Here is a 27,654-nt window from a genome sequence, read left to right on the forward strand (position 1 = left end):
TACTCCCCCACTTGTCCAGATCTAGGCTAACATCAGATTTTAACCATAGGCCCATTCAAATCAAAATGTTTTAAGCCTAGTCTTAAAAGTAGACAAGGTTTCTGCCTCACGGACTAAAGCTGGGAGCTGGTTCCACATGAGAGAAGCCTGATAGCTAAAAGATCTTCCTCCCATCCTATTTTTAGATATTCTGGGAACCACCAGTAAACCTGCAGTCTGAGAGCAGTTAGGAACGTATGGAACAATCAGATCACTGATGTATGATGGAGCTTGATTATTAAGAGCTTTATATGTGAGAAGAAGGATCTTAAAATCTATTCTGAATTTAACAGGCAGCCAATGTAGGGAAGCTAAGACAGGAGAGATATGATCTCTCTTTTTAATTCTCATCAGAACTCTAGCTGCAGCATTTTGGACAAGCTGAAGACTTTCTGTGGACTTCCTGAGAGTAATGAATTACAGTAATCCAGTCTTGAAGTAATAAATGCATGAACTAGTTTTTCAGCATCACTCCTGGAAAGGATGCTTCTAATCATGCTCCTCGTGATTTTTATCTTGAGAGGCGCTATAGAAATTATATTTTCTTCTTCTTCTTCTAATCTTAGCAATATTTCGAAGGTGGAAAAAGGAAATCCTACAAACCTGTTTAACGTGGGATTTGAATGACATGTCCTGGTCAAAGATAACAGCAAGGTTCCTTACTTTGTTCTCAGAGAGAGACGTTCAGGCACCTCTGTCTGTGCCCCGGCTCCTGCTTCACTTAGCCAGTCTACCTGACTTCCTGAGGGGAGGGGCTGTGTCGGTGAGAAGTCTGCGGTGTCTTTCAGCATAAATGGTCACGAGTCAAATATTTCAAAATGAATTTTTTTCCATCTCCACGTGGTTGGGGGGGGGGGGGGGGGGGGGGCACATTTGTCCAATATTGGAGGTGGCACGTGTCACCCACCACCGGTTTCTACGCCCTTGGGCTGAAGGCAGGACTTACTAAAGTTACAATACCATGCTCGGAAACGTTACACTAGCATGATGACACAGAAGATTTTGATTGGTCCAAACAAATTTGGGGTTGTAGTCGTTGCGGTGTAAGTCATGTAGTCCAAAACAAACCTTTTGTGGGCAAAATATGTACATATTGCCACACAAAAATGATTTTGATGAAATGTGGCAACAAATAAATGAAAAATTTTGTAGAACAAATAGCAAGCGACATTTTTAATGAATGAACGGATTCATTTACATAAGAATTAACGAAATATACAGAGGAATCCCAAATGTACACAAACGGACATGGCTGCTAATTATGTAAATTCATTTTAAAAATGCCACGTTTAAGACCTGTTGTGCTTTTTAACAGTCTGATTTTGGTTTTATGTAGTTTAACATTCTTTGAAAAACAAAGACAATATGGTGTTTTATTGCCAAATTAATGTTAAAAAGAAAAAATTTAGGCCGTAAGACACAATAATGTATAACAAAACTGCTAAACTCTTTCCAAAACATAAGTGTAAAAGTGGATTTGGCTTTGTGTGATGTCATCGGCAGGCACAGGACCCCGAGCCTATCTGGCACCCGAGCGGATCTGGTACCGACACCGGCCCGGTAAAGTGGAGGCACGTGCACACAGGAAGTTCTGATGGTGGAAACACACCTATTGTGTCAAAGTTCTCTTTTTCCATAGGAAGGCTGCTTTATTATGCACACAACTTACAAACAGAATGTGGAAAACCCCTGAGTCTCCGGGCAGCGAGCTTTAGTATGAACTCGACAGAAAAGAATGTGTAAAGTTTTCCATGTCTTAAAAGCACATGAGCCTTTTTATGAGGACATGGACGGCGTTATCTTTGACAGAGTTGTAGGACGTTCAGCTGAGCCTGACAGTTAAACGTCATTTTTACACTTTGTAGTTTTAAAAATACACAGAAAACATGACTTGGGTTTGATCTGACCCTGACCCAAATTGATCTCAAACACAAAAACTTTTGGGTTTTTTAAGAAAACAAAACAAAAAGTAAACATTTTTGTGCTTTGCTATAGTTTGTTTCCCTCCTTTGGTCAGTCACTGAAATAGCTGTGAACAGAGGCGGACAGGACACTCGGAGGTCACAAACTCCTGTGATAGATGAGCAGACACCTGGATTAATTCAATTCACAACTTACCTTAAAATGGTCAAAGGCAGTAAGAAAAATGTAGAAACATTAAAAATTACTGCCAGCATGAAACTGTGAAATACTGATCCTTGTGTTAACCCTCACCCAGAAAAAAGCAATGAAAATATTCTACTCTTGCATTGTTTGATTTGGGGCAATGAGGGCTTTAGTTTAGTGTATATTAATAATATACTCATTTTAATAATATTAAGATAATAATACAATATAACTATCTTATGCCTTTTCTTTAAACAACTACATATTATTTAGAATTGTTTAGTTTAATTATTTTTCTTTTCTTGTTAAGTTCATTTAGTGCTTCAGTGACATGTAGTGACTTAAGATATGCTCTACCAGCTAGCAGGCAAAGGGTTAAATCACTAGCCTGCAACAGAGCTTTTTGTAAACAAAAAAAAAAAGGTTAATGATCATATCAGTGCTCACCTTAAAATAAAATCACTCGGCACAACCATGGGCCTTTTTCTTACATTTACAGCAAAAATAACTATGATGTGTGACCTAAAATATGACTTTCCTGACCTAAAAGTGGTTGGGTTAGGGTTATGTCACAGGCTAAAATAGTTAGCCACTGTGGCTAGTTGTCAGCAATTCTAATTTGCCACATATAACATTATTTTGTCACTATTCAATTACAATGTTGGTTAAATATAAACTTAATAAAATGTATTACAAGCTTAGAAAAATGACTCTGAGGATAAACAGCAGACTAAAACAAGCAGTAGAGTAATGCTGATTATATACGTTAAATAACTATTTATGTTCAAATCACAACAAAGCCTGCCCTACATGTAACTATTCTCACTGACCAGCATCGTTTATTGATCTTTAGCTTACATTTAGCACACTTTTGCACTATTTAAAACACAGAAATAGATTTAAAAAATTCTCACGTTTGCATTTATCTTTCCATTTCTACGATAAACAGTCACGTTTTACTCATGCAAATAAGTTAAGAAATGAAACGGTTGCAAACAGGTTCATGTGGTGCATTCCATGTCTGTGTGTAACTGTGTGAAATCACCGAAGTCGTTTCCCAGAAATGCATTCCCAATCATTTCTATGTAACCAGCTTTCAGTTTTGGAATGTGTTGCAACACGTGAGAAAGTTTACCTCACCCACATCACAGCCTGCCACCGTCTCTTCCTTCCTGTAAATCACCTGATGAAGATAAGTAGCCTCCGTGCAAATGTTTGTAACAAGTCACTATTCAAATGGTATTCTTGCAGCTTACCATAAAGTATATTGATTCAATGTACTGAATATAGAAAATAATAATAATAATAATAATAACAATAATAAATAATTGTATAAAACTTTTGTCTCCAACTAGGCCAGCATGACTGAGAGGATGATCTAAAATGCAACGTAAACTTGGTCACATGAACAGCAGCTAATTACTGCAGCCATTTGGATCACCTAGGTAAAATTTCATGAGAAGTAATCACATGGTCACATGACCAGGGCTGAGCCAATGAGAGCTGAGGCTAGGACACGTTTCAGTTAACCAGAAACAAACAAACAACACGTGTAAACTTGGATTTGTCATAAATCTTTGAGGATGACATTTACGATAAATCAAAGTAATGAAAACACACTTTGGCGTAATTTTCCATCGTAAGAATCCATAAATAGTAACGTCCTTGTGTTGCATAAAGATCTTAATTGGAGTCTTGTTTTGGAAATAAAAGCAAGAATCAAGCAAATGTGAACATTTTATGATATTTTAGATAAAAAAGTGGATTTAAAACCAGCTGACTCAGATAAAGAAAAGTGTGAGAAGGAAAACAAATGAAACATGTTTTACTGCATTTACAGTTTACTGTCCTAAAGTGTATTAAATCCACACTGTAAAAAAAAAGTTGAATTTACTTAATCAAGTTACGTCAACCCGTTCCACTAAGCTTTTGTTGTAAATAATAACATACATTTATTTTTAACAAAACATTTAAAATATGTATATTAATCTATACATTTAAGCAAGCCAGTTAACATAACTCGGTTAAGTAAATTCAACATTTTTTTCATATTTATTTCATTCAAAACATTAAAAACCCACATGAACATAACAGTTCAGTGCAATAGCAGAATGATAATAAGTCATGCAGAGGGATTAATGCATTATACAGGGACAGCATTCCAAATTTCCCCAAAAGTCCATTTCTTACCGTGTAAATTATTACACAATAATCTCTTTTTTAGATCTGCGTAAATTTCCAAAGTTAAGTTTGGTTCCTCCTCCCTCTTTTTCATCCCACCTCCAAATGAGTCAGTGGTTGTTTGTTTTCCCGCTGCACGTGCGCCTATGAGTTAAAAGCAGACCAGCCTCCAGTTTCCTCAGAACTGTAACAAGAATCAGACGTGAGAACGTTCCTCTTTAGGATCACCGACTTCATCTATGAGGAGGTGAAAGCCAACAAGAACTCTGGTGAGATGATCTAATTACTTGATTTTATCTATGAACCTTGCTTTAAATGACAGTTTTCTTTATATAAAAAAAAAGTGTATTTATTTAACAAAGTGGAAAACTTCTGATGTGTTTGGTGTCCCGAGCTGAAGGTCAGCTACAGAGTTAAATATGAGGCAGCTGCTAAGTTTGCTTCCTTCCATCCTTTTCAACACCTTAAGATGTATCTGGAAAAAGATCATAAATCTGAGCGGCGGTGCTCAAATCAGAAGCACAATAACGGCGATGTGCTGCAAAACATGATAAGAGCTCTAACGAGGATTTCCAAGTGCTTCTTTTGTCCCGCATCTAGAGTTGTATAGATAAGTGGAGCAGATAAAGGGAAAAACCTGGAAAAGGTGTTTTTGCTGTAATTCATTTATTGTGCCTCTGGAGAATTCGGGGATTACCTGTTACAAGCTGTTGAGTCACGCCTACAGTAGGGAACAAAAGCTTGGAAATTCTTATTTTTTCTAGTTCAGCAGCTGAATGAATGATCCCTAGAAACCCCCCAGTTAAGGGTGAGACGTTTCTTTGCAGCAAAACGGCTGATTGAACATTTTTGAGCTTCATAAAATCTTGTTGCTGAAAACTCATTTTGATATAAAGAGTTGTCCTGAATAAAAAACCAGAGGTTGTATAAAGATACCAGAGCTGCTTCCTCTGTCTGTCATGTGATTAGGAAGAGGCTGTAAACAGGAACAATGGAGGTCAAGACCTCGAAGATAAGCACACGATTAGCATAAACATTAAAAGTGAAACTTAAAGGATTTATTAGTTTCATTTTGAGCTGTTTACAGTTTTTATTAGTTTCATTTTGAGCTGTTTACAGTTTTTTATTAGTTTCATTTTGAGCTGTTTACAGTTTTATCTGCAGTAATAATTAACAAATGTCTGAACCCAGTCAATAAAAGTAAAATAAAAGGACCATTTGTTTAAAATGAGGAGGCAAGGGGGAAAGGTCAGATGTAAATCTGCATTATTAATTTGTACATCTTATCACTGATTTTGTTCTTCTGCAGCTTCCATGCCAGCGATGCCTCACAGGTGTGACGTCACTTGTCTCGGCCCCTTGACCTTTCACAGTCGGGCTGGAGACCGGATCCAACTGAGTGAGGGCGATCGACGAGCTGAGAGGATCGGGGACACGTTCAGAGATGGTCTGGTGTTCAGCAGCCGTCCGGTGAGGGTCAACGAGAGGATCCGTGTGTGTGTGCAGAAGCATGCGTGCAAATGGAAGGGGGCGCTGCGTGTGGGCTTCACCAACCTGTCTCCATCAGCAAGGACTCTGCCTCTGCCCCCCATGGCCATCCCCAACCTCACCAGTGTCCACGGTCACTGGGCCGCTGTGGTTCCAGAGGCCTTCTCTCCTGTGGGCTCAGAGCTGCAGTTCTGGGTCTCTAATAGTGGTAAATTATTCTGGGAAGGCCACAACACCGGGCGCCACAAGCTGCTGTCAGGAGTGGACCTCAGCAAGCCGCTGTGGGCTGTAATTGACCTCTACGGGCAGACGTGCTCCATTTTCCTCCTCGGTTAGTCGAATGCACCTAAATCCAGTTTTACTTACAGCACGATTTTCCAGTTCCACATTCCACGAGCAGCTGGAATTACACGAATGACTGTTGTTATTGATCTCTTGCAGGTTCTGAGAAAAAGGATTGGGTGTTCACCAGAAGATCCTGCCCAGCACCGGCGCCTCTCATCGAACCTCCGCCCAGTTTTAATCCAGATTTTTTGAGTCCGTGTGAAAACCGTGAAGACGTTGTCTCCTCTCCAAACAGGGAAATCTCAGCAGGTACAGATCCTGCACACATTATTTAACCTTAGTTGCGCATGAAAGAGGATGAGACCACCTGGATGTTGATCTAATTGTGATTCTTCTCCTCTGGTCACAGGAAGCAGCTGTGTGGCGTGCATGGTGAAGGAACCCACAGTGACTCTGAGATGTGGACACCGGTGTTTATGCAGTCCCTGTACCTTAAAGGTCAGGCAGCACATTGGTTCCTGCCCGCTGTGCCGACAGCAGATCTGAGCTCTGCCAGAGAACTCTTAGACTACAAATGCAAAAACAAAAAAAAAAAACCTACTGTGAACATGCTGCATGTGTCCCGGTGCCCTATCCAGATGAGTGTGGGGCGGTGTAGCTATAATGGTGTTGATTCATGTAAATAAGGAAAATTTTTACTTGAATTGTAAATCCTGCAAAATTTGTATAGGATGGCTTAGAAAATGCACAAAAGCTATTATTTTAATGTAGCTCACTATAAATGCATCAACAATGTATAATTACTATTTATTTAAATTGTGGTGCTTTAAATGTTTGGGATTTCCTTTATATGCTGCTACTATTTTGCACTAAAAACACAGTTAATATTATGTGTATATAATGTATTTTGATTATAATTAGCATTTTTAAGCAACTGTTGCTTAAAAGTAACTTTTTCTAAACATTGTGCATTTTGTTTTTTACTTTGTTTGTGAAAATAAATTGCAGTCACCTGCAGAATTCTGTGATCTGTTCTTATTTTAGCTGAAATTTTGATTTAAAGAACAAGTTCACAGAGAAACTATTGTTACTTGTCACTCTGAGTTTAACATGGAGGTTAAATGTGAAAACAGTCTTCTAACCTAATTTCCTGCATTAGCCACTGATAGAAAATAGAGAAACGTTTGGATTAGAAAAGCCTGGCAGATCTGCAAAACTCCTGCAGGCTTGTGTTATTTGAAGAGATAAAACAACAACACTGTAAAATCAGAGGAGAGATGTCCGAATATCAGGAAATAAGACTCCACATCCTGCTGTTTTCTGCTCCCAACTCACTTCTAGCTCCTGAAGCCGAATTGCCAGAGCCCGTTTTTCCCCACAGAGATTTCTTTATAAGACATTCATTTAGAGATCACTGCAAATGTACCGAAAGAAACAAGTCAGCTTAAAGTGACAGTGTGTATTTTCCCTGGCGATAGGGAGCAGTACAAGCATTATTTTTGTGTTCAAGTAAGGCCTTACCAACGGATGGCCGTTAGGTTCAAAAATCCCTGGTAGCACAACCTCCAGCAAAATAACCAGAACATCAGATTCCCTTTCATCACTGGCAACGAGTGAAAAGGTTAATGTGTAAAACAGCAAAGTTTATTAATGGTGAAAGTTCTGTAACCATTAGTTATAAATCAGTAAATGCATTTTGTCCTCATGGGCTTCTGTAGAAGGAAACGTGGCATTCATGGTGTCGCCCAGAGACTTAGACCTGCTCCCAGGTAATTTAGAACATATTTTTATGGTTATGAAACCACCAATATTTTTCATCAACTGGGCATCTTTTAATTCATATACAACAACATTTTGATGGATATTTCCAGAGATTAATGGTAAAAACTACACATTGTCACTTTAAAATACCCACATAAATCTAAAGCCTTTAAAGAGCTCCCTGATGGGGATATTTACGTAAACCTGTTTCCAAATTGAGATTCTCACTCTTATTTTATACCATTACGCTGACTGATTAACATCAGATTAGTATGTTGTTGAAGAGAAACTGGCAGCAGAACCACAGGATAAAAATCAGACCACGACAAGCAAAAATTCAGTCTTGAGATGCTTTGGATATGGTAAACGTGCAAATTCATGTTTGAGTGAAGGAAAACAAACACGTAATCAATTATCTGCTCAGCTTATCTTCTGATTTATGCTCAAGTGTGAAAGTACAACAAATACAACTGGCTCTAGTTTCATTATGACCAATGCGTGTTTTTGTGTTTTGAACTACGCCTTTAATCTGGTGCTGCAGGGTAAACAATAACCAAACTAGTTAAACTGAACCTAACTTGATGGGAGGGGTTCTACAGTTTAACCTTGAATCCAGAATGTCGTTGATGCCGTAGGAAATTATCTGCATCGGCATCCAAAGGTTTTTAACTCAAAAACACTTTTATTCAAATGTTACTATTTGGCTACTGATTACGGATGAGTTAGGAAACACGTGTGTGTTGTTTTAGTGAACGCAGCTTTCATGAAATGATGCAGATATCTGTGTAAACTGACTGGTTGTGTAAGTTCTGGTTTGTGTTTGACAAGTTAAGTTTCTCACTAGAAAACAGTAATAAAAATAATATATGAGAGGTCAGTTTTACAGATATTTTTGCATTTTTTGATGCAGATTGTCATCTAAATGTGCAAAAATATCAATATTTAGTAGAAATTGCTTAAGATAAAATGTCTTAAGACCATCAAAAGAGAATTTACAACATGAGTGAAAATATAGCCTAACAGTGTCAGTTTGAAATGATTTTACACCAAAGTGAAGTGAAGGCTATTAAAAGTGCATAAAAAGGGCTGCATGGTGGTGGAGTTGCCTTGCAGCAAGAAGGCTGCAAGTTGCAGGTTTAAATCCCAGCTGTGTTGCATTAGCGCATTCCCATGCATGCCTGGGTTTTCTCTTCCACAGGCCAAACACATGCTTGTTAGGTTAATTGGAGCCTAAATTGTGTCTCGACATGAGTGGATGAATGTTGTTTGTCTCTGTGTCGGACTGGAGACGTGTCCAGGGTGTCCTCCCCTCGGCTCTAGGATTAACCAGTTGGGATGATAAGTGAGTGAGTAAAGTTTTCCAAACAGTGATTTATCTTCTGACTTCAACCTCTTTGACCTCTAATGGACGTGTGTCGCACCCTCGTGGTTATTTAGCGGTATTACAACAACATTAAAAAATGACACAAAAACACTATTTACCTGCAAAGACTCCTATGGAAAGAATAGAGAAACAACAGTGATAATTTTCTAAATAAAAGCAGTTTCAAAATAAAAGTAGATGCTGATTAACAGTAAGAAAACAGTTGGAATTTGTGAATCATGTAAAACAATCAAAATTTATTTCCTCTTTAAAGCAAGCTGTGTTCTTTCTTAGGTTTGAAGAGTTCCACAACAAAAAAAATTGAATGATTTCTTAATTTTTTATTTTATTTTAGCAAATAAGGACCACGAGAGCTCTCCAAGATAGCTTCTACGGGTTATGACACATGCAACTTTAATAAAAACGGTAGTGTTTTGTTTTGGCTTTATTTTCTGAACTTTAATGAGCAAATTCATCCTTCTTCATTCCTCCTTTCTTTAAATTTGTTCACCATAACAATGAAAAACATAAAATTGTCACCCAGGTTTTATCTGAAATTATTAGTTTTCATGTAGTAATACAATTTGAATTTTAATATTAATTTCATTTTGTTTGACTTTTTAATTTTATGCAACTTTTTGCTGCAAATTGTTAAAACAAGAAATAAAACCAGTGACTATATAATAAAAATGAAACTGTAGCTAATGTTAAACCACTGGGGGGCAGTAAGTTACCATCTGTTGAGTGAAATAAATTGTGGCATTAAAAAAAATAATAAAACGTTTTTATGCTGTATGGCAACTAGTCCTTGTTCCTGGGATTTTCTAATAATTGGGGTTAGGACTGGTTAGAAATAAACTCCACATCTCAGAGAAAACAGATCTACTTGATTTGTAAAAAAAAAAAAAGTCAGGTTTTTACAGAAATATATAAAAATCCTGCAGTAGTTTACTGTGTTTGTCTGAACTGTGTACGAGGATGAATGTAAGGTCCGTGTGGAGTTGTTGGTCTTCTGACGCGTGGGCGGGCGGGTGACTCCAGAGGTGTGACCTTTGGTTCCTAATCAGAAGCTACCTGTTAAATATTTCTCTTGGCTGAGAGTGCTGAGCTGTTTCTGACGTCTTGCTGAAGGAATCATAGGAGGCTGAGAGGGAAAAACACAAATGTCTCAACAAACCAGTCCTTCCGGCTGTGCTGCCATGCTTGTCTCCGTCTGACAGGGTAAGTTCCAACTAAAGCAGCAAATGTTGATGCTTCTGGGTGCTCACATGTGTGCTGTTTGTGGGAATGCATTTGTTTTGTAAAATAAAGAGGGAAGCAGTTTCCTGGACACGCAGATGGGTGAACGAGTCAGCTGATCCATCAGGAGCTGCTCAGACCGTCTTTTGTGTTCCAGACAAATGTGACGGACAAAACCTGCTCAGACAGTGAATAGACTGACCTATTATCACAAGTGTGTCACTCAGACCTATTTACTGAGATGACGGAGGAAATCACCTCTTCATCCTCCTCCTCCTCCTCCTCCTCACTCTGGAGGGTGGTCACACAGAGCCAGTGGCTGTATGGGAATCTCTATTATCCCCAGCTGGGGATGGAAACTCTTACTGAACACATTCTCTCGGATGAGCTTTAAGCCACACACACACACACACACACACACACACACACACACACACACACACACACACACACACACACACACACACACACACACACACACACACACACACACACACACACACACACACACACGAGCTGAATAATTCAGCAAAGATAAAAGCCACCCTGTTATGTCCTCCAGCAGAAGAAGCGGGAGGCAGCCGTGCTTTCCTCACTTCCTCTCCTCTGCAGAGACCCGACTACAGCTGCTGACTCCTCTCCTCACAGTAACAGCAAGAAAGTAAATATCCACTATTTGTTTGGGACTTTTGAACCCAGATTTGAGAATTCATTAGAAACTTAACTAACTGATGCTTCTCTCTTGGTGAGGCATCAATGAGCAGTCGTGTGTAACACGAGAGCTGCTTATTCCACCGGTGATGGCTCATCAGAGCAGTTTTTGTTGTTTTGTCTGTTAGAAATGGGCCAGAAATGTTTATCCAGATTCTTAAATCCTCCGTGTTTGTTAGGATTTATTAATTTATTAAATTATCTTATAGAGAACAGATTTTTAAGTGACTGAATGTTTGTTTTAAGACAAACTCCACAACCTTGAAGCATGATACATCTCATTCCTTATCTGCTCTTGATCCTGAGTCGAAGCTCACCTGCAGACCTTCATCTCTCCTGTCAAATCACTTTTTCATGATATCATCATTCTGTGATTTTTGCAGACTTTCTGTCTCCTGTGTCTGCCGGTACAGAAAAGGCATGGATCTAATCACCAAACGCTGTAGGTTTGGATTATGTAACCAGTTCATGTCAGGGTTTGTTCGCTGGCTGGAATCTGGCTGTTCTCCTTTTGATGAGCAACATGCTGGAGATGTGTGACGGGACAGAGGGCAGTGGTGGGAAATCCTGCACCCTCTTCCTGTCCTGCTCGTCTCTGCTCAGTCAGAGCAAGTGGAGCTACAGCTGAGAAGCTTCTTGAGTTTGTTTGAGCCTGAGGGAACAGGAGAGGTGCTCAGAGGCCAGCCAAACCTCCAATTACCTCTTGCGTGATTACCTCGTTTAGTGAGAGGATGGCAGACGTGGTCCCAGCAGGGTGAAAGTCTGCTCCAGCGGGACACGTCCACACAGTTCAGCAGCTGAAGAGTTAAAGGCGGTAAATGGATCTGTGGGACCAGGCAGCTGAATTATTAAAAAAGGCTGAGTCTTTTATTTCCATGATGAAACTGGATGTTAAAACAAACACAGATCATGCTATTAACCCAGCTGAATGCTCTTCTTTGTGCAGCATTTAGTTTATTTACTGAAGTCAATATGCCTCAGGGTGAGCAGGTTACTGGGTCTCTACCTGCTGAAGGCTCTGGGCCAAAAACCCTTCAGCATGTTTGTCTTCACTGGCAGAAACTGGGCAAACTGGAAGTCCTGGTTTTAATGACGCAAAGCGTTTGTGCAGAGAGAAGCAGGAGAAGTTAACGCTCTCCTTGACTCCAGGCTGAAGTTTGACTGATAATCCGGGAACAGAACACGTCTCCTGCTTTGAATAATTTGTCTTTTTACCCGGCAAAGAATAATCAGTAGCTCAACAGGTTGAGCGGGTTGTCCAGTAATCGGAAGGTTGCAGGTTCGATCCCGGCTCCGGACAGAGAATTCTGCTGTTGTGTCCTTGGGCAAGACACTTAACCCACGTTGCCTGCTGGTGGTGGTCAGAGGGACCGGTGGCGCCTGTGCTCGGCAGCCTCGCCTTTGTCAGTGTGCCCCAGGGCAGCTGTGGCTACATCGTAGCTTATCACCATCAGTGTGCGAATGTGTGTGTGTGTGTGTGAATGGATGAATGATACACTGTAGTGTAAAGCGCTTTGGAGTCCTTACTCTGAGAGGCGCTATACAAGTGCGGGTCATTTATCATTCCTTTAACATTTACATCTAGATGTACAGCTGTGCATATGTGTGTGTGTGTGCATGTGTGTGTTCATCAGCTGCGTTGAAATACCCTGAAATAATTCCAGAGCTACAGGAATTGAAAAAGCTCCTTTTCTTCCTCCTTTCATTCATGCCTTTTGCACACACACACACACACACACACACACACACACACACACACACACACACACACACACACACACACACACACACACACACACACACACACACACACACACACACACACACACACACACACACACACACACACACACACACACACACAATGATGCACAATTGGAGAGGGGGGCACGGGAGAGATGAAGTCAGGAGGGGGCAGAGTTTTAGAGATGAAGGTGATGCTTAATTTGCATTCCCCTCTGTTTAACCCCTTCCTCTGACTAGATCACCTTTCCCAACAATGGGTCAGTCAAGGAGGTTCCTTCAGAGCAAGAGCCGGGTCGCCTTTTGAACGTGGGTTGCTATGGCGATGCCTGTCAACTGGGAAGTCCTCCTCGGAGGCAGGGAGGCAGAGCGAGAGCTGGGAGTGTGAGAGAGATTGTGTGTCCTGGCTGGTTTCAGGAGTCAGACAGAACGAGAGAGAGAGAGAGAGCAGAGAGGGTCTGCGGTGGGATTTCAGAGAGACGTGAGAGTTTGCAGGTTGGTGCCGCTTGCTGGGTAAGTGCTCTCTTTGTGATGGGTTTAAAAACAGAGAGGGAAATCAACTTTTAGGGTTGTAAATAGAAACTTATCTGGTAGATCTGTTGAGTAACCTGTCTGACTGCTCAGGGATGAAAGGCTGAATGTCACAGGTGGCGAATGCTTTTGTGTCTGGAAATAAGGTAACTGGTGCAATCTGTGTGCTTGTGTTACTGAAAGAGATGGAAAAGGCAAAGGGGAGAGCAGCTGCAGCCACACACACACACACACACACACACACACACACACACACACACACACACACACACACACACACACACACACACACACACACACACACACACACACACACACACACACACACACACACACACTGGGTAATGTTACCCAAGATGTCATCGCTCGTGCTCTTGCCAAGTGGGTACTGTCAGCTTCCAGGTAAGCTTCAAAGAGCTGCAGGAAGTTGTTGATGCTCGTAGCTGTCCTGCAGCGGATCTCTAGGCCCCCAGACTGTCGGGGTGATTTCCACAGCTGCCCTTGAGTCCCTTTGTGGTGAAACTATGAGCCCAGCTGCTGGCAGCCCTCATATCCACAGCCTACATCCAGCCTAAAGGTGGTAAATGACAGGCGTGAGGATTTTTCTCCTTCTGCACACTCCCATCGTGCATTTTCTCACACTCTGTTCAGCATGTTGCACACAAATGATCTGAAGTTTTTTTCTTCCATAATCTACTCTGATTTAATCCTGGGAGATTCTTGGAGAGTGAGGTGGTGATTTACAAACCTGAAACGTCTCCTGGGAACTTGTCGCCTCTTCATTGACAAGAAGCACAGAAACTCCTTAGGCAGGAGCACCATACAAGGAGGTGAAACACATCCCTCCCTGATAGATCTGTGCATCCCCCTCGTCATTACAGAAAAACTCCATATCATAAACTCCCAGCTGCAGGACCTTGTATGGGTCCTGTCTGCACATCTGCATGGCTGCAAAGGAGCAGATTAGCTGTGAGGACTGACCACTCACATAGCTGCGCAGTGACTCACCTCGTGTGTTTATAAAATGCTTGTTTTATTTACTCAATGAATGTGTTTGTACTTGTTTGGTTTTACATCCCTGTTATGTAACTGGGGCAGCAGTGCAGGGAAGATAAGGCTTTATAGTTCTGTCAAATCAGTGCCCAGGTCATAATCATCGCATTAACCTCGAAAAGATGAAACTTTGTGTAAATGCAGCTGACTCTGGAAAGATTTACACTGAGACAAAATCTCCACTTGACTTAAAAGCTGGAAAAGAGAAAATGAACAGAAATGTTAAAACTGTTTTCAGTGCCTCATTTGGGTTACCATGGTAACCATCAGCTGCTCACCTGGGCCACGGCGCTTACTGCACACTTGTGTTTTTTCCTGCAAAGTTAATGCGAGACAATGAGAGCACACACCAGTATGCTTAAGTTCGAGTGTGTGTTCTCAGCACTCTGAGGGCGCGTGAGACAAGATGGCGCCCATGACCGGCTGCGTGTCTGCTCAGCTCCCAACCTTTTTTGTTTTTCTATTGTATTCTTGTATTTTTTCCATTTGCAGTGCCATTTGCAGTGCCGATTCTCTGCTGGTGTATGATCGGGACTTCCTGCTCTCGATCCGCTCTAGAATGGATCATTTTCAGAACTCTAATGCGGGACACCTTTTTCCACCGCCGCTGGAGACTGACGCGAACCCAGCTGCAGAGCCTGTGTTGCTCCACGCTTTCCCACCGCCGCTGGAGACTGACGTTAGCCCAGCTTCCGGGCTTGTGCTGCCCGTCGGTTTACCGCTGCCCCGGAGACCGTGGAAAAAGAAGCGGGGGAAACGAGGCGGCTTCTTTGTTCAGCTCCGAAGGATCCGGCGTGGCGAAGCCATATCGGAGCGCTGCTCCGTGACTGTGATGTCCCGGATCCATCGGCATCTCAATCGAGTCGAGCTGATCTCGCTGCTACCGGGAGGACATGGAGCTGAATGTTACATGGATGTGTCTGAGGTGTGGATGACCGGCCAGTTGGGAGATCACGGAGCTGAGAGCTGCGCGACTGCGTGGGATGTGGGGATGATTCTCCAGCTGGGAGCTCACGGAGCCAAGCGCTGTATGCGTGCTTCGGAACCGAGGATGATCCGGCGGCCGACCGCTGCTGACCAGCTTGCGGCACACAATCGGGGGAGATGTGGAGATCGCCTAATCACATCAGATTACTGCGTATGGGGAAAGGAGCGGTGCTTTCGGAGTTCCCCTGATGCTCGAGGTGGGTGCTTGGTGCCTGTTGTTTCTATGGGTTCCACCGGGTTGCCCTCCCGCTCTCGTTTTCGCCGCTCTCGTTTTGGACGGCACAATCAGCGGGGAATAAATCTGGCCAACCTACAGTATATTGCAAGATTTGATGGAGCCGGACATTCTCTTCCATCGGGAAAGCAGTCGACTCGCTTTGCACTGATCAACGCCAGATCGGTTGGAAATAAAACTTTTATTCTGAAGGAATTCTTCCTGAACAATAGCTTGTCTGTTCTATGCGCCACTGAATCATGGTTAACCCCTGGAGATTCAGCTGCTATTGTTGAAATGTTACCTCCTGGATGCTCCTTCATTAACATTCCGAGAGCACAGCGCCGGGGCGGAGGTCTACTGACTATATTCAAATCAGATCTTGTCTGCACACCGATTACCCATCAATCAACTCCATTGTCTTTTGAATTAAGTTTGTTTGAATTGGGACGTTCCCCTCCATTGTTATGTGCACTCATTTACCGTCCACCACCCTATAACAAGGATTTTCTTAATGAATTTGCAAACTTCCTGGCAGACGTCTCCTGCAGATATGGAAAAATACTCTTGCTGGGTGATTTTAATATTCATGTCTGCTGTCCTGACAAACCTTTGGTAAAGGATTTCTTAGATCTTATTGACTCATTTAGCATGTCCCAACGTGTTAATGGACCCACTCATGGTCATACACACACACTAGACCTGATTTTTTGTCATGGGCTGCAAATTAGTGATCTTGGCATTCTACCTGCAACTTTTTCTGATCACTCACCAGTTGTGTTTAATATGAACTTAGACTCTGCCTCTCGTGTTGAGTGTTTCCGTCCCAGCTTCTCTCGATCAATCAGACCCAATACTGCTGCACATTTTGCTGCTATTCTTGCTTTGAATTCAGCTCCATTTCAATCTACTGATGAATTTACTGTTGTTGAGGGATTACTTCATGCGCTTGATTCATCCTGTCTGGCTGCTTTGGATATTGTCGCTCCATTAAAATCAAGGCGAAATACATCCCGACCTGACCCATGGCTGAACGAGCAAACTCGTTCCATGAGACAACATGCCAGAAGACTGGAACGTAAATGGATAAAAGACAGGCTTACTGTATCCTTTGAATCCATGAGAGAGGCGTGGTCTCAGTACCAAAGAGCAGTCAGAGGCGCAAGAAATCGATTTTTTGCAAGCATCGTAACGGCTAATTCTAATAATCAAGGTGTGTTATATAAAACTATGAATGCAGTGCTTTCACCAGTTACAAAACTATTTTCCTCTGCGTCTGCTGACTTGTGTAACCAAATCCTGCAGTTTTTCCTAAATAAGATTAGTGTAATCAGAGCTCAGATTCACCAAACCAACCATGTTCCTGATTCAGTCATTCCCCCTCATGTGCAACTTCAAAGCTTTCAGCCCATCTCTCTGCCCTATCTAGAAAAAACTGTTGCTGCCATGAAACCGTCTGGCTCCCCAGAAGATGTTATCCCACCTCGTCTCCTGAAAGAGGTTTTTCCTTTCATTAGCCATAATGTGCTAGACATCTTAAACAGTAGCTTGACATTGGCTGAAGTTCCTTCTGCCTTTAAACACGCCGTTCTTCAGCCAATCTTGAAAAAACCTGGTCTCGACCCCACTGATTACTCTAATCTCCGACCAATTTCCAAATTACCGTTTTTATCTAAGGTCCTTGAGAAAATAGTGTATGAACAGATGCTGACACATCTAAATGACAATCAGGTAATGGACATTTTTCAGTCTGGTTTCAGAAAACAGCACAGCACTGAAACTGCTCATGTTCGGGTGTTTAATGACATTTTTCTCGCTTTAGATTCAGGTTTCCATGTGGTTCTGCTACTTTTGGATCTATCAGCAGCATTTGACACGATCGATCATAACATCTTGATCACCAGACTTCAGACTTGGGCTGGCATTTCTGGTTCAGCCCTAGATTGGTTCAGGTCATACTTTTATAACAGGTCCGCTAGAGTCATGTTGGACGGCTGTTCATCCGAGTCACAACCACTCCGTTGGGGTGTCCCACAAGGTTCAATTCTCGGCCCGTTACTATTTAACCTCTATATACTGCCCTTAGGAGCCATTTTCAGAAGGCACGCTGTCTCATACCATCTTTACGCTGATGACTGTCAGATCTACTTTTCATTCAAGCCAACTCAATCAATGCAAGTTCTGTCTGATTGTATCGATAATGTTAAGCTTTGGCTTGCTGATAACTTCCTCCATCTGAATGACTCCAAAACAGAAGTAATCGTTTTTAATCCTCACAGCATCCCGGCTACTCATCAACCTGACCTCAACTATCTCTCACCTAATGTCTCCACTGTAATTTCCAACCTTGGAGTTAAAATAGACCAGGCTCTGAAGATGGATGCTCAGGTCAATAACACAGTTAAATCATGTTTTTACCACCTCAGGCGTATCTCTAAACTTAAGCACATCCTGAGTGTCCGTCTTCTCAAATCAGTAGTCCACACTTTCATCACTTCACGGCTGGATTACTCCAACTCCTGCTTATACGGCATCAGTAAAGCAGCTCAATCTAGACTTCAGCTAGTCCAAAATTCAGCAGCTAGGTTCCTGACTGGAGTTGACAGAAGACAGCACATTACACCAATTCTAAAATCTCTCCACTGGTTGCCCGTTCATCTCAGGATCAATTTCAAAATCATGCTTCTCACTTATAAATCCCTGAACAGTCAAGCTCCTCCATATCTGTGTCAACTCGTCCATTACTACAATCCGCCTCGTGCTCTCAGGTCTGAGGATAAGCTCCTCCTAGCTCTTCCAAACGCACGTCTGAAAAGCCGTGGAGAAAGGGCTTTCTCTGTCTGTGCTCCCAAGCTGTGGAATGCATTACCACTACTAGTGAGGCAAGCACCAACAATTAGCATTTTTAAATCTCGCATGAAAACTCACTACTTCAACCTTGCATATAATACATAGTCATGGACCACTTTCGACATCTGCATTCTTTCTACAATAGAATGAACTATAATTAACATCTGTATTACTGTGGTTCTTTCATATGTTTTTATCTGTTGTTTCACATTCCTTTTGTGTTTTTAGTGTTTCACGACTGTTAGTTCTAGTATTTTCTTGTTTTCATTTTTTCTTATAAACTATGCTTTAAATGTCATTCGGAACGTGTTAATTAACTGTAATCTTTTAATGTACAGCGCCTTGTCTGGTTGTAATGCCATGTTGAATGCGCTTTATAAATAAAATGGTATGGTATGGTATGGTAAAACTTGAGCTGTGTTTCTGCTGCAGGAGTTACGGGAATTTTCTGGGAGGAGGGAAGATGACACAGGAAATACATTGGTTCTGTCCTTTCAGCCGTTGTGTCTCCATAGAGAAATGGCCTTTTCAAGACGTCAGCATGTTGCGACCGGTTTGGCAGTGAGTGATGTCATTGACTAGTGCCAAAAGGACATTATAACATTAAACGTTTTATTTTGTCAAAGTACACTAGCAGCATGAATTATGGCGTTGTAGGCGGTAGTCCTGCTCTAATATTTAGTGTTGGGTGTTAAGAAACGGCTATTTTAAAGCAATGTGAGTGCTCCTTCTTTTCTTTTCTTTCTGCTTCACAAGCAACTTTACAAACGTTGGTTGTTTGGAGATGTCTGCTAATGTCATTTCATATCGACCAATCAGCAATAGTTAACCACGAGTCCCGCCCAGCGACTCTATGGATATCTGAGTACAGGTGCTGGCCAGTAAATTAGAATATCATCAAAAGGTTGAAAATATTTCAGTAATTCCATTCAAAACGTGAAACTTGTACATTATATTCATGCAATGCACACAGACCAATGTATTTCCAATGTTCATTACATTTAAATTTGATATTCATAAGTGACAACTAATGAAAACTCCAAATTTGGTATCTCAAAAAATTAGAATATTCTGAAAAGGCTGAATATAGAAGACACCTGCTGCCACTCTAATCAGCTGATTTACTCAAAACACCTGCAAAGGCCTTTAAAAGGTCCCTCAGTCTTGTTTTGAAGGCACCACAATCATGGGGAAGACATCTGACTTAACAGCTGTCCAAAAGACAATCATTGACACCTTGCACAAGGAGGGCAAGACACAAAAGGTGATTGCTAAAGAAGCTGGCTGTTCGCAGAGCTCTGTGTCCAAGCACATTAACAGACAGGCGAAGGGACGGAAAAAATGTGGTAGAAAAAAGTGTACAAGCTCTAGGGATAACCGCACCCTGCAGAGAATTGTGACGACAAACCCATTCAAAAATGTGGGGGAGATCCAGAAAGAGTGGACTGCAGCTGGAGTCAGCGCTTCAAGAACCACCACGAGGAGACTCATGAAAGACATGGGATTCAGGTGTCGCATTCCGTGTGTCAAGCCACTCTTGAACAAGAAACAGCGCAAGAAGCGTCTCGCCTGGGCCAAGGACAAAAAGGACTGGACTGATGCTGAGTGGTCCAAAGTTATGTTTTCTGATGAAAGCAAGTTCTGCATTTCCTTTGGAAATCAAGGACCCAGAGTCTGGAGGAAGAGCGGAGAAGCACAGAATCCACGTTGCATGAGGTCCAGTGTAAAGTTTCCACCGTCAGTGATGGTGTGGGGTGCCATGTCATCTGCCGGTGTTGGCCCACTCTGTTTCCTGAGGTCCAGGGTCAATGCAGCCGTCTACCAGGAAGTTTTAGAGCACTTCATGCTTCCTGCTGCTGACCAACTTTATGGGGATGCAGACTTCACCTTTCAACAGGACTTGGCACCTGCACACAGTGCCAAAACCACCAGCACCTGGTTCAAGGACCATGGTATCCCTGTCCTTGATTGGCCAGCAAACTCGCCTGACCTTAACCCCATAGAAAATCTATGGGGTATTGTGAAGCGGAGGATGCAATACGCTAGACCCAACAATGCAGAGGAGCTGAAGACGACTATCAGAGCAACCTGGGCTCTCATAACACCTGAGCAGTGCCACAGACTGATCGAGTCCATGCCACGCCGCATTACTGCAGTTATTGAGGCAAAAGGAGCCCCGACTAAGTATTGAGTGCTATACATGCACATTCTTTTCATGTTCATTCTTTTCAGTTGGCCAACATTAGAGAAACAAACATTTTTTCATTGGCCTTTAGAATATTCTAATTTTCTGAGATACCAGATTTGATGTTTTCATTGGTTGTCACCTATAAATATCAAAATTAAACGTAATAAACATCGGAAATACATTGGTCTGTGTGCATTGCATGACTATAATGTACAAGTTTCACGTTTTGAATGGAATTACTGAAATATTTTCAACCTTTTGATGATATTCTAATTTACTGGCCAGCACCTGTAATTCGGTTCAGGTACTTGGCTGGTTTCTGAAATGGTCCAGAAGATGGTCCTTTCGGGCCGGCCTGCTGAAATGACCCAGAAGCTCCGATCATGGAAACGGGCCTCATGAGTCCTCAAGCAGTCGGGTGAAAGGAGATAAAAATGCCAACTTTTTCATGGCTCATTTATAAAATATGAGGTGAAAACATGAGAGTAAAGAAGTGAACATTTTACACAGTTCAAAAGTTATGAGTGAGCACCATTAAAATCATAAAACTAATTATATAAAAACCACAAACAGCATCAAGATGCCAGGTAAGTCCAACTCTGATAACGGAAAGTTCTACCTGAGCAGTAACACTCTAAAGGGGGCGGGGTTTCATCACCTGTTTTGAACCAATCTCATTGTCTATGATGACTTCTCTCACAGGGTTTTGCTGATTTGTCTATGATTGGTTGACTGATAGCACACTATTCCAGATCAAACTGGATGCTCTGTTGTAGGATAGCATTATTTTTACTCTTTAATGTGTGAAAATGATCAATTTTGACTAAACTGCGCTCAGACACGAGCACCCTCACCTATCTCCTAATTAAGAATTTAAAAAATGGCATTTATAGAACTAAAAGTGTCACAATTACCCAAGTTAAAGCTGTTCTGTGTGAAAAAGCCTCCACCTTTAGAGTCAATCATTAACTGAGTGATTCTGCTAACTGCCCTCAACGTGGTGCCAGAAGACAAAATGATGCTAATGCACAAAGGAGCAGTTTATCGTAACGCTGTCACAGTGAGACGGATCACAAATCACCACGTTCCTGGTGGTGAGCGCTGAAGGTCAAGGGTCAGCCCTGCAGCCGTTAGTCTTTGGGGCTTCTGTAGACACCTTGGCAGTTTTATTCATGGAGGGAACAATGCATGCGGTCGCGTGTGTGTGTGTGTGTGTGTGTGTGTGTGTGTGTGTGTGTGTGTGTGTGTATGTGTGTGTGTGTGTTTGTGTGTGTGTGCGTGCGTGTGTGTGTGTGTGTGAGAGAGAGCAGAAAGTCATTGAGGGTCATCATCCTCTCAGTGAGGTCCGACATGTCCATCACAGGAAAACAGAATTTTGATGACTGAATGTTTCTTCTGCTGCTAACCTCAAACTGTCAGATGATTAGACATTTTTCTGCAGATCTCTTTCTTTTGGCTTCCTGGTGGGCTGCTAATAACAGCGGAGGAACTTCCTATTGTGGCTCACAGGAACTGAAGGGGTGTGGTGAAGTTCACTGACCTTGTAGCTACTGGGCAGGTCTGGTCTGCCTCAACAGTCTGGGTTCTCTTCCACCCTTTTAGGGAAAATCTGGCATAAAAAATCTAAATATCTCACTACAGTAGCCCATCTATTAGTCTACATCTGGGTCAGCCCTTTTAGATAGCGTCTCAATTTCCTGTAGACAGAAGTTGATATTTTAATTTCAGAATCTTTCCCATCCTCAGCTGCAGAAGTGAAAGTGTGAAATCTTGAATCCTGTTGCATATCTGAAGCAGGACATCATCTCGTTGTGGGGGGAGCATACTGGGGCCTTTTATGGTTCTGTTTCTCTTCTACTCCACATCTGATCCAGTGGTGATAATGAACCTCTCACCTTGCAGGAGTGAAGCTTGTAAATAAGAACATACGCCGTTCTGAAACTTCCTCCGGTGAGGAGACGACCCACAGAACTGGACTCTTAATACTCGATATTTCATAGAAGTTTTTCCTTATTAGGTAGGATTGTTTTTGCAGCTGTGGACGGGTTCTGTGTTGGACTTTTCTCTCCTTGAATAACGAGTCTGTTGTGACATGTGTTTGCTCGTTTAGAGGCTGCTATGTGAAACAGAACAGGCAAGAAATAAAATCTTTGATGTATTTGAAAGAGAAAAATGCTTTTCTGTCGTGTGATCAATACATTTAAACCACACCTGGTTTGCTGATTTATACACAAAACGTTGTATAAATTAAACCTTTTCAACAAGATTAAGAGCTAATAGTCATTCAAGCGCCTATGACCAATAAAGCGTAAAAAGCTAGCATTGCAAAAGAAATATGTGACAATAAATGAACCCCACTGCTAAATAGAGTTTTATAATAGTTGCGTAATCTTGCATGATCTCATGGTGAGGTCTTCAGGGCTGCTTCGGATTGAAACAACATATTTTTAGCAGAAAGTGCGAGTCAGACACATCTGGGATGTTTGGATCATGTTGCTGCGTTGGATTAAAAGCAGGATGTGATGTTTTCCGGTTATTTGTTGTTCTTTTACAGACTTTCTGTCCTTTTCATCGTGTCTTAACGTGAGACTTTTCCATCAGAATCACACAGAAAAGCACGGTGGCCAACAGGTTTGTGTTCAAACTTGCACCAATGAGGAGATTAAATAGAAAATTACCCATTCATTCATCTTGTTCATGAATGTCAACAGTCTTTTACAAATACATGTTCCCTGCTTGGTGCAAACACACATTTTTGTGGGTGAGGTTTGTTTGCAGTTTCGCTTATTGGAAACTTTTAAAGGTCGATAGGTCGATTAACATGTTTAGGCATGAAATGTTTGGTTTGTTGTTTCCTGGGAAGTGTCTGTGAGGATTAATACATGGGCTCTGTGCTGCACCGAGACACAGAGAGCGTTGGTTTTCTTGTCTTGACCATAAAGATTATAGACTCTGATTCTCAGCAGCCAACGGCACATGGAAAAATCATTAGTGCAAACTGTACTGGCCACCGCTCAGCCTGGAGTCGTAATCTGGCCCACATTTTGGTCATTGCTTTCTCACAAAGCAACAAATGTAAAGCTTTCATTGGAAGCAAGTTCCACAATTAATCAGAGTATTTTACCAGAAAAGTAATGTTTTTTTTTGTTGGTGTAACACAGACTGGGAGTCAGATGGGTCTGGAGCTGCTGATGAGGTGGGTTTAGCTGCTGTGTGTGCAGCCTCCTGCTCTGTGCAGCAAACTGAGCCTCAGGAAGGAAGTCCAACTCCAGTAGTTGGTTTTCCTCCATTCTCACTACAAAAAGTAAATAAATAAACAAACAAATAAACAAATAAATAAATAAGCAGAATTCTAGTTTGTTGCAATGGTATAAGGTTTAAGAACTGACAACTCACAAAGTTGCGCTGAAACATTTAACTGCCTTGTTTTACTGGACTGACATGAAATATAGTCACAAATGTATGAAATTGATATTTTAGAGGCCAAGTTTACAGAAAAACTATTTTTTTACGGTTTAACATGCAGGCTAAACATGAAAATAGTCTTCTTCCCCTATTTCCTGCATTAGCCACCAATGGGAAACAGACGGGGAAACGTTCGGGTCAGAAAAAGCTGGTTAGATCCACGTTAAACTGAAAATAAGCATTCATAGACTCACCCATCTAAGCTCGCAACAGGGAAGGCTGTTGTTGATTTAGCATCAGGAGAGAGCAGAGCACCTCTTGGCTAGTAGAAGCTAATCGTTAGCATTAGCAACTGCACAACGCGTCAGGACTTGTCAGAGTTGTGTTATTAGTGGAGATAAAAGATCAACGTTGCAGAGCGAATGGACTCAGTGGTGGAGTCACGTTGCTGTTAGCCAATCAGAGGCGAGATGTCCAAATCCTGCTGTGTTCTGCTCACCTCTCTTTAAGCTAACTTCCTGCAACACAAGCGCCAGAGCTTTTCTTCTACACAGAGATCAACATTCATTCATTCATACTGGATACTACTAACAATGTGTTGGAAAAAAAGTGAACTTGGTCTTCAAAGTTTTTACAACTGAAAATACTTCACGTTTTTACTGTGTATTTGCCTGACTTGTTCAGCAAAAAACAGGTCCCCCCCCCCCTCAACACACCTTTGATGCTGAAACGGGAAGTCTTGTCTGAAGTGAAATCGATAGGGATCTAATCTCTGCCTTCTGTAGACGACATTCTCCATCATCCAACCCAGATTAGAGAGTTGTTATTGGGAGTAAGAAGGCGGGAGTGTGAGTCACTCGGGTGGGTTTCTCCACCGCTGCAGTATGACGCTGACTTTTCCTCGATGGGATAACGGTTGGATGGGGTAATGGAACAGATGTTTCAGCCTGGGGGAAAAGCTGGTGTTAATCCCAAACAATGGCCACAACAGTTAAAGACCTGCACATATCGAAACTGTAATGTTATTTTCACATTTTCTTTAAACTGATTTTTACATGTCAACAAATGTGTCTTTGCAGATACTCGATGTTGGGTGCAAGAGTCTGATATCTACCATAGGAGGAAAATAAAGGATCACATGCAGACTCAGGTAAAACCGTGCAAACCGGCAATGTTAAACAAAATAAAAGACAAGCACATGCAGCTTCTGTCACAAAAACAAGCCTCTTGTGCAAGAAACAGGGAGATTTCCCCTGACCTCTGTGACCACAGAGAACCTAAGCACCTGATTCAGGAGTTGGGTTAAGTTTGTCATCAGATTGACTGACTTATGCCTCCCCAGCTCCACCTCATGTCTTGTAAACAGGAGGATTATGAGCTCATAAACAGTCCACTCAGCACCTCTGCACCTTGAACGAGGCCTTTCTGTAGCTGTGGTAGATAACGAGGGTGGAAACCCGCGTCCCACTGCTCCTGCTTTAAATAAGTTAGAGGGCCTTTTCATCACAAGCTCCCCCCACAGAGGCCAGTTGTTCTCCAGAGAATAGCAGGGCAGCTAACAAGTTCACATGACCTTTCACAGAGCGCCTTGTTTACTCGGAGCCCACAGGAGGACATGACAGCAGCAAAGTTCACCCATTGTTTTTGTTCATCCATATTTCTCATTTCCTCTGTGTGAAGCAGCAGAGTGCAGAAGTGTTCGGCCATACAAATGGCTCCCAGGCTGCTTCATCCGGGGACCCGGAAGCTCCTTCAACCCCATACATCCTGAATTCTCCAGATCTGACTCATGAAGTGGTCATCTCTCCCGGACTCCCAACTCCTCCTCTGAGTCCGTTTCGCTCGGCGAGGCTGCCATCTGGAGCTGTCAGGGTATGTGACATCCTTCAGACTGGTTTAGTGCAAAGAATTAGGAAAACAACTGCTCCTCCCTGTGGAAAGATAATGCATCACGTCTCCTACAAACAACTCATGCAGTCCAAAGTTTAGCTGGAAAACAGGAGTTATCGGGATGTTTCTGTTTACTCAAGGGCTCGGATCTGAACGGCGGAGGACCATCTACTCTTAGCTTTGGGTCATACTACGGACCTTCACAGTCACAAGGTACAAACACTAATGTTTTAATCTGTAATTTAAATTTAGAGAAACAATTAGAAGGATGATCTCAGGAACCCAGATGTGAGTTTGGAAAAGTCTACAAAAAGCAAAATGTCCAGAATTTGTGCGTTTTATTTTATATTAGTCAAACATCTGAAATAAATGTTAAAGCTGGAATGACATGAACCGTAAAAGGCGTGTAAAAACTTCAAACCTGTCTCATTCATGTTGTCATCTAAAATCAGTCACACATGTCTCTCAGTTGGGCTGTCTAATGGAGGCCAGAGCTCTTCCACGTTACCACGCAGCTGGACGCCCAGCGGGGAGGAGAGGCTCATTAAGTTCTCGGGTATCGGACCAGTGGATGAGAGCGGGATGCCCATCGCCTCCAGATCTGTGAGCCACAAATGCATCTTCTCCTTCTGCTCTTGTTTCAGCTCACCTGAATCCACAAATTTACTTTCTTTATGTGCCTGTTTTCTTACACCAGAGTGTGAACAAGCCCAGAGACTGGTACAGGAGCATGTTCAGACAGATTCACAAGAAGCCACAAGGTAAGGATGCTCCTCCTCCTCCTTCTCTGCTGCTGCAGAGATGATCCTCCTGCTTCAATACATTTACAGCAAGAAATACATCTAATATTGCAATCAAGTTTCTAAAATGTTGATTTTCATCCAGAGCTTGATTTACATATGGGCATCTGGTGGGGGGTTAGTAAGAATGAGAGGTGAGGGGTGGGGTTGTCCGTCAGATCACCTCTATTAAAACTCTGTGACAGAGAGTGCGGGGTGTTTGAGTGGTCCGTCCAATCACCTTCATTGTAATGGCAGGGGTGGGGGCTGGACCATTTTTCGGGCTCCTCCTGGGTGTATCAGTTGAGAACTTCCGGGGAGCCCTTCGCCCTTTCGGGGGAGCCAGGCTCCCCTAGCTTGCCCATAATTCAAACCCTGCTTTCATCATCTTTTCACACGTATCCTCAGAGCTCAGTGTAAAATATTATTTGGTTTCAGAAAAAGCATGTAACTAAATGACATAAAACATCTAAAAATTATCTTTTTGTTTTCTCCAAACCAGAGCTGGAAGATTCGGACTGGTGTTCAGGAGAACGTGGGTGATTCCGCCACATTCGGCCCCATTCCGCCTTGGTTAGTCTGATCATAGTTAACGTTTAATCTGGTATGACCAGCAGGGCTCCCGTCATCTGCTGACAAAGTAGAAAGTAATGAAGCCGACAAGAATCTCTTCAGACTGACACCTTATGGGTCTCTGCCAGATTGGTGAGTGTACGCAGAGTTCATCTAACACATTCAGTTTCATTTTCTGAGAAAAAAAAGATTTAGGCAGATTAACATCACAGATAAATAATAGCCTCTTAGATAAAACAAAAACCTCAGCGATAAGAGTAAAATGAAA

General features: G+C 42.2%; 2 protein-coding genes across 16 annotated transcripts in view; both read left to right on the forward strand.

Annotated features, from left to right (window-relative positions):
• Positions 1 to 4,503: 4,503 nt before the first annotated feature.
• LOC107393732 (E3 ubiquitin-protein ligase NEURL3) lies at positions 4,504 to 6,682 on the forward strand. Its single transcript, XM_015972294.3, has 4 exons — positions 4,504 to 4,595; positions 5,636 to 6,145; positions 6,256 to 6,408; positions 6,509 to 6,682. Exons 2-4 carry the CDS (start codon positions 5,641 to 5,643, stop codon positions 6,643 to 6,645), a joined length of 795 nt encoding a protein of 264 aa, XP_015827780.1. The 5' UTR covers positions 4,504 to 4,595; positions 5,636 to 5,640; the 3' UTR covers positions 6,646 to 6,682.
• A 3,627-nt stretch (positions 6,683 to 10,309) lies between these two features.
• Positions 10,310 to 27,654, forward strand: part of sorbs3 (sorbin and SH3 domain containing 3) — a 28,947-nt gene continuing 11,602 nt past the window's right edge. For 8 of the 15 annotated variants that reach the window (XM_054731404.2, XM_015972295.3, XM_054731405.2 and 5 more), the window contains exons 1-8: positions 10,310 to 10,444; positions 25,224 to 25,294; positions 25,825 to 26,016; positions 26,175 to 26,247; positions 26,504 to 26,637; positions 26,732 to 26,795; positions 27,316 to 27,348; positions 27,428 to 27,518. In XM_054731404.2, the coding sequence (XP_054587379.2) occupies positions 25,283 to 25,294; positions 25,825 to 26,016; positions 26,175 to 26,247; positions 26,504 to 26,637; positions 26,732 to 26,795; positions 27,316 to 27,348; positions 27,428 to 27,518 (599 nt within the window). In that variant the 5' untranslated portion in view covers positions 10,310 to 10,444; positions 25,224 to 25,282. Of the gene's footprint in view, positions 10,445 to 11,024; positions 11,124 to 13,314; positions 13,430 to 25,223; positions 25,295 to 25,824; positions 26,017 to 26,174; positions 26,248 to 26,503; positions 26,638 to 26,731; positions 26,796 to 27,315; positions 27,349 to 27,427; positions 27,519 to 27,654 lie in introns of those variants that run through there. The other 7 variants (XM_054731399.2, XM_054731402.2, XM_015972298.3 and 4 more) reach the window with 7 other exon arrangements.

This window comes from Nothobranchius furzeri, chromosome 17 (assembly GCF_043380555.1).
Source record: "Nothobranchius furzeri strain GRZ-AD chromosome 17, NfurGRZ-RIMD1, whole genome shotgun sequence".
NCBI lineage: Eukaryota > Metazoa > Chordata > Actinopteri > Cyprinodontiformes > Nothobranchiidae > Nothobranchius > Nothobranchius furzeri.

What these genes read in the sequence shown, in the direction of transcription:
- LOC107393732 (XM_015972294.3), top strand. Translation starts at nt 5,641, where the DNA reads ATGCCAGCGATGCCTCACAGGTGTGACGTCACTTGTCTCGGCCCCTTG. An exon ending in GTGCTCCATTTTCCTCCTCG is followed by an intron (nt 6,146 to 6,255) that starts GTTAGTCGAATG and finishes GATCTCTTGCAG; the next exon opens with GTTCTGAGAAAAAGGATTGG. An exon ending in AAACAGGGAAATCTCAGCAG is followed by an intron (nt 6,409 to 6,508) that starts GTACAGATCCTG and finishes CTCTGGTCACAG; the next exon opens with GAAGCAGCTGTGTGGCGTGC.